Raw genomic sequence first — 11,823 nt, 5'->3', positions numbered from 1 at the left:
TGCTTTTGATAAGGTGATCTCTAAGCCTGATGACATTTCTTGTTAGGTCTCTTTGTTGGTGTTACCCCTTTGTACCCTTAAAACCTTTCGGCCACGGAGTAGTCGTGAGTCTAGGTCTTCGATAAAGCGTCGGTATCAGGAAGAGAATATTTCCCGTGCCATTTGCTCTTGGGGGACAGCGGGTGGAAGTTTACAGCTTGTAAGGGAGTATTTGGCAGAGGATTCTCCTATGTTGTCAGTGGTTAATGATGAGGTCCTTGATTTGGAAGAGCGTAATATTAAGCAGTGTCGTAGGAAGATTTGTGATGGCCATTACACCGCTGCAGCTCGTGTTCTTTCTTCATCAGGCGTTGCTCCTTATAATGACGCCACACTGGCGGACTTGCTGTCTAAGCACCCTTCTTCTTTAGCTCCATCCTTGCCTGATATGCCGGTTGATCAACTTCACCTCGTTACGCCTTCTGCTATTGTTTTGGGCCAGATTAAAAGTTTTCCTCGGGGCACATCATGTGGTAGGGATGGTTTACGTGCACAACACCTTATGGATTGCTTGAGTGGTGCTGATGTGGCAATCTCGGATGAGTTGGTTGGCTCTATTACCGGGGTCGTTAATCTCTTTCTAGCTGGAAGGTGTCCTATGGAATTAGGAGAGTATATAGCTAGTGCTCCCCTCACACCGCTTGTCAAGCCCGGCGGTGGTCTTCGTCCTATAGCTGTGGGTACTGTTTGGCGACGTCTTGTTTTGAAGGTTGGCGCTGCTATGGTTGGCCAGTCTTTGGGAAGTTACTTCGGTGGTCTTCAATTTGGTGTTGGTGTTTCTTCAGGTGGTGAGGCTATTCTTCATGCTGTGAATCGGTTGATTGAGGATCGTGGCTCTGATGTTGGCCTCTCTATGTTATTAGTTGATTTTCAAAATGCATTCAATCTAGTTGATCGTACGGTCATGTTGCGTGAAGTTCACCGCCTTTGTCCGAGCATTTCTCGGTGGGTTGAATTTTGCTACTCTAATCCAGCCAGATTGTATTATGGGAACCACACCTTATGGTCTTCTCAGGGGGTGCAACAGGGTGATCCCCTTGGTCCGCTGCTTTTTGTTTTGGTCTTACAACCCTTGGTTTCTAAAATCAGAGATAATTTTGAGGTTTGTCTTCAGGCATGGTATTTGGATGATGGCACTATTATTGGGGACACTTTGGTGGTGGGGAAGGTTTTGCATTTGATTATGGAGGATGGGCCTCGATTTGGGCTACATCTCAACGTGGAAAAAACAGAAATTTTCTGGCCTACGGAGGACCCTCGCAGCAGGAAAGTAGGTGTCTTTCCTCCTAATATTGCTCGACCTTTAAATGGTGTTAAGTTGCTTGGGGCCCCCGCAAGTTCCGATCCTGGTTTTAGTAGTGAACTGGTGATGCAAAGGGTGACCAAGTCCATTGCGCTTATGGAAAAGGTTGCTAAGCTTGATGATCCTCAGTGTGAGTTGTTGTTGCTTAGGGCATGTACGGGAGTTTCTAAACTCTACTTTACCTTGCGTACTTGTCCTCCTAGTATATTTGAGGCGGCTCAGCGAGCTTTCGATGGAGCCCTTCGATCTTCCTTGGAGCATATTGTTACTGCTTCAGGGCCTGGGTTTGGTGATTGGCAGTGGCGGCTTGCTACCTTGCCATTTGCATTTGGAGGGCTTGGTGTTTATTCTGCGGGAGATGTTCGTCATTATGCTTTTGTGGCTTCTCGATTACAGTCTGCTGGGTTGCAGACCAAGCTCCTACGTCATGCGGGTATTGTTGGTCTTGGTCGTGCTTTTGAAGATGCATTGGGTCTGTTTAATAAAACGGTTGGGTTTGATATTTTAGGTAATCCGAGTGAGGTCGCTGCCCCAATACTCATGAAGAAATTGGCAGATGTTTATTTCACAAAGGTTACCGCTTCTGCAGAATCCACTTTTTCATTATCTCCCCGACAATCGGCCTTATGAAAATCACAGCAGGGTGATCACACCTCTGCTTGGCTAAGGGCAGTCCCTATTTTGGGGTTGGGTCAGACGATGAACGCAAAGACTTACCGATGTGTGTTGTGCTACCGGTTGGGTGTTCCATTGTTCTCTATCTCGACGGCATGCTCTGCCTGTTCAAGGATTTTTACTGGGGATATTTTCGAGGATCACGCGGTGTCTTGTGCTGGTATGGTGGGTATTAAGCATCGACATAATGTTGTTCGGGATTCCCTTGTTGATGTTTGTTATCGATCTGGGATTTCAGCGAGAAAAGAGGTTGACATTGGGTTGTCTGGAGGGAACGACAGGGCCCTCAGACCTGCAGATGTGTTAATTTATTCTTGGGAGTGTGGTCGCGATGTTTGTGTTGACTTGACAGGGTCTTCTCCTTTGACGCAGTCTGGGCTTTCTGACTTTGTCCCTGGACGTGCTGTGGTTGATGCGGCTCGTAGGAAGCGGGTCAAGTACGAATCTAGCTGTCAGGCGATTGGTTATGGTTTCATTCCTTTCTCATTTTCTTCCCTTGGGGAATTAGAGAAGGAGGCTGTTTCTTTGCTAAAGCGGGTTCAGAAGAGTTCGATGGCGCAAGATATTAGTGCCGGTGCTGCTGCTCATATTTTTACTAGGATAGGTTTTGCTATTGCTAGAGGTGTGGGGGCCCAGATTGTCTCTAGGCTTCCCACTAATTTTTTGTAAGTTTTAAATCTTTTAAGTTTATTATAATAATAATAATAATAATAATAATAATAATAATAATAATAATAATAAAATAATATTAATAATAATAATATTAATAACAATAACAATAATAATAATCATTACTATTATTATCATTATTATTATTATTATTATTATTATTATATAGTAATGATATGTATGATATATTTTTGTTAATATAGGACGTCATAAGTAGTGTAATTGTAATGTAAGGTTGTCGTAAGTCGTAAGTCGTAATATGGTTAAAAATATATCTAACAAAAAATGTTTTATGAGAAAAATTTATAGACGATACGTATATTGAAAATAGACAAAAAAAAATTTCGAACAGCTGAAATTCTTTTTATTAAAAGCTAGCTAAATGCTAGAAAAAGATACAAAGAAAAAAAATAAAAAAAAAATACAATTAATTACAAAGAGGATAAATGAAACGTCAACCAATCGTTCTAATTACATATTTTCTTGTGAAATCTAGCATATAACCAGTGAAAGCCGTCATCACAATAGAGTCGAATACACCACACTTTCGAAAAGAACATCATTGAAAGTGATGTTCGTTTCGAAGTCTTCAAATCCACAAGGAAGAAAAAAGATCTTAACAATTTGTCTTTGGTTAGGGGCCCGTTGATCCATGCCCACATATTGTTCAAAGAAGACCAAACGAGAATTGAGAGGTTCAACCGTTCAACCATTCAGCCACCTTTGACCAAACTTGCTTACTAGTCTCTCGCATTGACAATTATTACACTGGTCGAATATCTGAAAACTATAAGAGGGTACTTATAATTTTCACTTAAAGTCGTCATGAATTATTAATTGAATCCAACAAACGGAAATTTGTCTTATTCATTATTTAATTGAGAAAAAAATTGTTTTAAAGATGAAATTATAAAAAGTTTACACTTTTTATATAATAACCCCTCAAAGATCATTACCTTTGTATTGTTATGTGCATGATCAGAGACTTTAATTTTAATTTGATGTATCAAACAAAGATCGAACAACTATTTTATATTGCAAATTTCTTTTCTCGACAGAGAGGTCAATATGAAACAAAATTGAAGGTTCTTTGTTTTGTATAAAAATAAAGACTTCATTTGTGTATATTTTTTAAACCTAGAATATCCGATACGCTATTACGAGGGGCATACTAGTAGTATTGCTGTGGGGTAGTTGGACCCCAATACATTGGAAAATATCCCATAAAGTACTTTTGAAATTCGATATAACATAATTAAAAGTACATGGAGTGAGATCCAATTTAAGACACTGTAAATTCATGTTCGATTCTCACTCCAAGCAGGGAGTTTCAAACCTGCGATAGTACTGCTAACATCAATGCAATTTAGGAAAGTTTTTGGGTTTTTTTTCCCCAACCTTCGATGGTATTGCCAATATCTCCGTAACTTAAATTTCCCTCTAAAGTGTATGCGGATAACAAACGAGAGTATTCGATGTCGATATCGCAGTTTGAAAAAAAAATATAACATTATTAAATATAGCTATATGACCTCGTATTTAAAAATAAATAAAAAATTTATAGATTTTTTTTTTTTGAGGTATTAGACACCAAATATAATTAGTTCAATTTGAGAACCCCTTTGAATTTTTATTCTATGTGAAATTTTCAAACTTAAAATCTCTACTTAATTTCACTCCTAGGTGTTTATATATCTTTTTACGGATCCGACTACTAATCCACTAATGTGATGACAAAGTAACAACACTAAAACAAAAGAATTTAAACAAAGAATTTACAAATACATGTAAACAGAGATCATGATCATATTCATGGTTGCAAAATATTGAAATACAACTCGATCGACCTATAAGCTAGTACTTCGAACAATCACATGATATCGTTATTAATTGGATTGATTAATACATGAAAAACTAGAAATACATATGCTTTAGAAAATATGAGACTTTAATTATAACACATCACTATAGAAACAAGTGATTAATTAATTATTACATTATTTTCACATCTTATTGTTAAACCAGTAAACACCTTTGCTGCTGCTATCATCTTCATCAGCCTCAACAAAGAAACATTCAGTAGCTTCTCTCCACATTGCTTTAACAATCGGAGTATCATCAAACTGATAATATTCACCCAAAAACGGTTTAATCGCCTTTGTGGCCTCCATCGCGTTATAATGAGGGATTGTAAAGAACAAATGATGTGCAACATGTGTGTCCGTAATATGATGAAGAACCGCGTTCCAAACACCGTAATCTCTATCAACGGTCGATAACGCACCCCTCAACCAGTTCCATTCGGTTGAGTCGTAATGAGGTAGGGACCGGTGAGTGTGGTGCAACCAAGTGATGACAACTAGGAACCCATAAACAATGACCAAAGGGGCAAAGTAGACCAACACTAACCATGTGAACCCTTGTGCCAAGGCTAATTTGTATAGCCCATAACTTGTTACTAAAAGTCCAATATCGGTTAAAAGTATTTGCAATCGCTCACGGTCGCTATAAATAGGACTTTTTGGATCAAAATGGTTAGCGAATTTTTCGTACTTTCGACCAGAAACATTGAAACAAACATATAATAGCCAGCCTATAGTGCATAAAATTGTAAGTCGAAAAAGGCGGCCAGGTGGGGTGTTGAGAAGTTTAGCAGAAGAGTTTAAATTTGATTTCTTTTTCGGGACAAAAGATTCGTCGTTTTCTAATGAAGCAGTGTTCGAATGATGACGTCGATGACTATATTTCCAAGAGAAATAAGGTGCAAGCATACCAGTATGAAGAAAGTAACCAATGGTGTCATTTAACCATTGGTAGTCACTAAAAGCTTGGTGACCACATTCATGGCCAATAACCCACAACCCCATTTGAACGCTACCTTGAAGGATCCAGTAAACGGGCCATGCCACGTAAGAAAGTGGGCCCGAAAGGGGGATTATGTATGTGGCTGCAACGTAGTAAAACAAGAAGGAAAAAAAGAGATCGACGAAAAGGTAGGATGAAGATCGGAGTAAGGATCGATTGAAACAGTGTGGTGGGATGGCTTTTTTTATGTCACCGAGAGTGAATGGTGGTTTGGAAGATGGGGCTCGTTTAACGACATCGTTAACGGAGTTATCGTTCTGTGTTGCACGGCCACCGGAACCCATTTATATGTTGATCGAGTTTTTGTTATAAGTATATGCTCAGAGATAATATTGTAAGAGCTCTGATGATCTTCAATGGTGACTTATGCTTGGTACTTATATGATCGAGTTTGGGTTGAGGTTTCGTTAAGAGAAATAATAATAATATAATATTATAATATTAATATTACTCCGTAATATTTCAATTTAATTCAGTCAATCATCAATCAATTTTCATGGTTACGAGTCTAATTTGATGTGCCACCAGTGTACGTATATATATTATATTTATATATTTATATTTATATTTATATTTATATTTATATTTATAGTTTATTTCTAAAGGGTATTGTTATTGTTATTGTTATATAGTGAAAAATTTAACCAGTTCACGCTAGAGTGTCTTAATTTTCTTTTGCCTAATTAAATTAGTAATAAAATTAAACTTTTTAGAGAAACTCAAAACCAAATATATATATATATATATATATATATTGGTATGATTAAGGCGGAAGTAACCGATCGGGGGGAAGCAAGTTTTTTTTTTTCTTCCTTTTTTGAAAAAATTTTGTTCACGAACATTATAGATTGGATGAAAATATGAACATTTAATAAAGACACTTTGTGATAAATGTTTTTATTTTGGCGGAAAAACGCTCGAAGAAGTAATATATAACAATTATCGTGTTTTTCGAGCGTATTTTGAGGTTTTAGATATTTGGGTTTAGATATAGGGTTTAGATATTAGGGTTTATAAGGTTTAGATATTAGGGTTTAGAAATTTAGGATTTAGGGTTTAGATTTAGGATGTAGATTGAGTTTTTAACACGAACGGTTTAAAGTTTAGGGTTTAGGGTTTAGGGTTTTGGGTTTATTCCACCAAACCCTAAACCCTAAACCCTACACCATAAACCCAAAACACCAAACCCAAAACACCAAACCTTAAACCCTAAACTCTAAATCGGGCTAAATTTTACTTCACAAAACATGAAAAAAAAACGTTCACATTCTTTACGAACAATATTATCTTGAATGTTATTTTTGTCGATCGTTTTTCCGCCTAAATAATAACATTCATCACGAAGTGTATTTTCTAAATGTTCATATTTTCGTGTGATCTTGATGCCGGAAAAAAAATTCCAAGAAAATCGGAAAAAAAAATTTTGCTTCCCCCCGATTGGTTTAGGGTTTGGTGTTTCGGGGGGAAGCAAATTTTTTTTTTTCGTTTTTTTTGAATTTTTTTTTTCCGGCATCAAGATCACACGAAAATATGAACATTTAGAAGAGACACTTCGTGATGAATGTTATTATTTAGGCGAGAAAACGATCGACAAAAATAACATTCAAGATAATATTGTTCGTGAAGAATGTGAAAGTTTTTTTTTCATGTTTTGTGAAGTAAAATTTAGCCCGATTTAGAGTTTAGGGTTTAGGGTTTAGGGTTTGGTGTTTTGGGTTTATTCCATAAACCCAAAACACCAAACCCTAAACCCTAAACCCTAAACCCTAAACCCTAAACTCTAAACCGTTCGTGTTAAAACTCAATCTAAATCCTAAATCTAAACCCTAAACCCTAAATTTCTAAACCCTAATATCTAAACCCTATAAACCCTAATATCTAAACCCTAATATCTAAACCCCAATAGCTAAAACCTCAAAATACGCTCGAAAAACACGATAATTGTTATATATTACTTCCTCGAGCGTTTTCCCGCAAAAATAAAAACATTTATCACAAAGTGTCTCTACTAAATGTTCATATTTTCATCTCATCTATAATGTTCGTGAACAAAGTTTTTTCAAAAAACGAAAAAAAGGTTTTTGCTTCCCCCCGCTTCCTCCCGAATGGTTACTTCCCTCTTGATCCTACCACTATATATATATATATATATATATATATATATATATATATATATATATATATATATATATATATATATATATAGCCAAAAGTTCAAACGAGAACCACAAAAGGCCGAGAACTGCGAGAACTTTTAATTTACAAAAAATTTTCACCTGTGAGTAGATTGAATCACCCACAAATATTGATGGAGAGTAAGAATGAACATAAAAAAATTTGAAAAACTTATATTTTATCTATATAATCAAATATATAGTTTCTCGTTCACATGTGCATATTTGTTTGTGATACATGTGAACATTTAATATAATTAACAATTTAACATGTAATTTGTGGTAATGAACATATATTTGTTAATAATATGAACATTAATTAACAATTGCATGTAATTTGTGGCATTAAATGCATAAAAACTATGAAATTCAAAGGTTCTCGAAGTTCTCATCATTTTTGTGATTCTCGTTTAGACCTGCCCCTATATATATATATATATATATATATATATATATATATATATATATATATATATATATATAAATAATCGTGTTTGTCAAACACGGTTTGATAAATTTTACCACAAAACGGACATATCAAAGTCGGTTTGCGTCAGATGTTATAAACCGACTTTCTGAAACCCGGTTTCAAGTTCTTTTTCTGACAAGTGGTTGAAACTGGTTTTGGAAAGTATGGTTATAAAAAAAATTCAAACCCTAATAATTGTACCCGTTTTTGTCATGTTTTAAATGCTTGAAACTTATTTATGCTATTTATAGTTTTGTAACCATATCTCATAAACCACAAAAACATATATTCAAACAATTACAATAGCATAAACAATTTTTAAACATTTAACCACAAACACTATAAATTTCACTACATATGATGACTTCATTTCGTCAAATGCTGATTCATCTTGTTTGGAGTGGTGAAATTACATTCATCAATGGTAGGCTTAGTGGTGATAAAATTTTTTTTTTTTTTTTTTTTTTTTTTTTTTAGGCAAGAGGCAAGTCGTATTAAAAAACGCTCCCTAGCAAGACGCTAAGGGAGAAATTACAAAGGCGTTTGAAGCCAAGCATTCCAATGCGAAATTGCTTGACTTCGGTTTTTTAGCCAACGAAAAGAAAAAAGTTTAATTACATCAAAAAAACTATGCCTACGTATGACAATATCGTTAAAAGTCACGCCATTTCTAAAACGCCAAAGAACCAATAAAATCGTCACCACTACCGTTAGTGGTGATAATCTATCACTAAGAAATTGTTTTCAGTTCATGTACAAAGTTGATTTAGTTATGTTAACTAACATGATTTATGGATACGTTGGCGTTCAACCAGAGTCATGTACATTGAAATTCGTTCTGTGGTATGAATCCTGTGGCAATCCATGTATGAATGAAATCACAGAAGATAATAATTTGGAAGCAATTTATTATTTTGCTTCGATTACTTCAGATTATCAAGCTCAGTTTGAAGTTCAATTTGAGAAAATCATTTCCACATAACAATCTAGTTTTGTGGATCAGTTGCAAAATATTATACAATCTTCATAAGATGTTACAACTGGGGATGTCGCAGCCAGTCAAGGAGTTTACATGAAGATGAAGTTGTTGGTAAAAATGATGATGAAGATGAAGATGATCAAACTGACGTACAAGAGATAGTTATAGTGTAGAAGAAGATGTTTCAAAAGACGATGCAAATGAGGTCATGGTGGCATAACCTCCACAAATTGACACTTTTGTTTCATGTTTCGATTTTATTAATGATGAAGATCATGGTGATGATGATAAAGTTCCATTCGATGAATATGAAGAACAAACATGGGATTTGCGGAATAAAGATAATGGTGAGCTTCGTAGAGGGATGGTTTTTAAAAACAAAGTTGAACTTCTATATGTTGCCCGCCTTTGGAATATTAAGTGTAACAGAGAAATGATTGAAGCGACCCGTCCTAATTCATCTGGACGAATACATTACATTTGGTTACATCGCGAGGTACTTGACCTCTATATGATACATTTTACAAACATTGCATTCGTTTTTAAAAGACAAACTTTCATTACATCGAAGGTTGACAGGCATGCATACCACTTCATAATATATCAAACTATAATTGACTTAATAGTAATCTTGTTGAACTCAACGACTCGAATGCAACGTCTTTTGAAATATGTCATGAATGACTCCAAGTAATATCTCTAAATGAGCAAATGCACAGCGGAAGATTTCTTTCAAACCTGAGAATAAACATGCTTTCAAGTGTCAACCAAAAGGTTGGTGAGTTCATTAGTTTATCATAAACATTCATTTCCATCATTTTAATAGACCACAAGATTTATTATATTTAATTGTACACGTAACCCGAGTACAAAATAACACGCGTAACCCGCGAATTAAAAAACATCTCATATCAGGCATTTCGCATAAACTGCATAGAGATAAAAATCATTCATATGGTGAACACCTGGTAATCGACATTAACAAAACACATCTAGAATATCCCCATCATTCCGGGACTCTCATCGGACATGATAAAATCGAAGTACTAAAGCATCCGTAACCCGGATGGGGTTTGTTAGGCCCAATAGATCTATCTTTAGGATTCGCGTTAATTAGGGTTTCTGTTCCCTAATTCTTAGATTACCAGACTAAAAATGGTGATATTCAGTAATAATAATTCAACCATATAATGTAGTTTCGCATACTTGTGTCTATTTTGTAAAACATTTATAAAACTCAGCGCATGTATTCTCTGCCCCAAAAATATATATTACAAAAGCATTTAAAAAGGGAGCAAATGAAACTCACTATACTGTATTTTATAGTAAAAATACATATGACGATATTGAACAATGCAGGGTTAACCTCGGATTCACGAACCTATAACAGTCGTATATATATTAAAACATATACTTGTAGTCGAACATATATATATATATATATATATATATATATATATATATATATATATATATATATATATATATATATATATTATTGGTGATTCACTGTTATTTTAATAAGTTATGAGCTCCATTAGTAACTTAAATATCTTTATTTTTATATATATTGAATAATTAATTAATATAGTAATAAAGTTAGGTTATATGTATTAGATATGGTTTTATATAGCTAATTTTATTGTGATAATAATAATAATATTAATAGTAGTATTGATAATAATAATATATTTAAGTTATGTGTATTTTTATGTAAATCATCTTTATTTGATATATTACCAATACTTGATCATAATAATAATAATAATAATAATAATAATAATAATAATAATAATAATAATAAAATAATACTAATTTTGATAAACTCATGATATGTCTTAATAATGATAGTAATAACAATTTCAATCGTAAGTTGGTAAGTTTGATAAACATGTTAATTTCAACGGTAATACTAATTTTAAATAAAATTGTAACTCTAAAAATAATGATACATTTAGTAATAATGATAAAAATAATAATATCTATAATACTAATACTTTTAATAATAATGATAATAATACTAGTGATAAAAGTAATGATAATAATAATAATACTAATAACTATAAATGGTACTAATACTCATATTAATGATAATAATAATAATACTAAGGGTGTGTTTGGCGTGTAGCTTATTGGAGCTTATGGAAGCTTATGGGAGCTTGAGCTTATGATTTTAATAAGCTCTAAGTCATAAGCTTCGTTTGGTAGTAAAAAAAAGTAGAGCTTATGAAAATCATAAGCTCTGAAAAAAGAAGCTACTTGTAGTAGCTTATGAAAAAAAGTAGAGCTTATGAACTGAAAAATAAGCTCCAGCTAGTTTACCAAACATTTATAAAAAATAATAAGCTCCAGCTACCAGCTTCAAAAACAAGCTCCAGCTCCAGCTCCAGCTCCAGCTCCAGCTCATAAGCTCCAGCTCCAGCTATAAGCTCCAGCTCCAGCTACTTTCGTCCAAACACACCCTAATAATAATACTTAATAACGATACTATTAATAACAATAATCACAATAACAATAATAATTTTTAATAATAATAATAACAATAATAATATTAATAATGATTTTTAAAATTAAAGAACTACCTTAGAAACCTTCTTTAAAAAGAATTGCACCAAGACGGGTTCGAACCCATGACCTCTCGACTCTCGTA

The 11,823-nt window shown here is 34.1% G+C and overlaps 1 protein-coding gene across 1 annotated transcript; it reads right to left on the bottom strand.

Moving 5' to 3' along the window:
* Positions 1-4,474: 4,474 nt before the first annotated feature.
* On the bottom strand, positions 4,475-5,919 carry LOC139886643 (delta(12)-fatty-acid desaturase FAD2-like). The gene has a single exon (XM_071870575.1). It carries the CDS (start codon positions 5,833-5,835, stop codon positions 4,690-4,692), a length of 1,146 nt encoding a protein of 381 aa, XP_071726676.1. The 5' UTR covers positions 5,836-5,919; the 3' UTR covers positions 4,475-4,689.
* Between the last annotated feature and the right edge of the window lie 5,904 nt (positions 5,920-11,823).

Source organism: Rutidosis leptorrhynchoides, chromosome 1 (genome assembly GCF_046630445.1).
Source record: "Rutidosis leptorrhynchoides isolate AG116_Rl617_1_P2 chromosome 1, CSIRO_AGI_Rlap_v1, whole genome shotgun sequence".
Lineage (NCBI taxonomy): Eukaryota > Viridiplantae > Streptophyta > Magnoliopsida > Asterales > Asteraceae > Rutidosis > Rutidosis leptorrhynchoides.
Note: the sequence above shows the minus strand (reverse complement) of the source record. Positions and strands in the feature narration are given on the sequence as shown.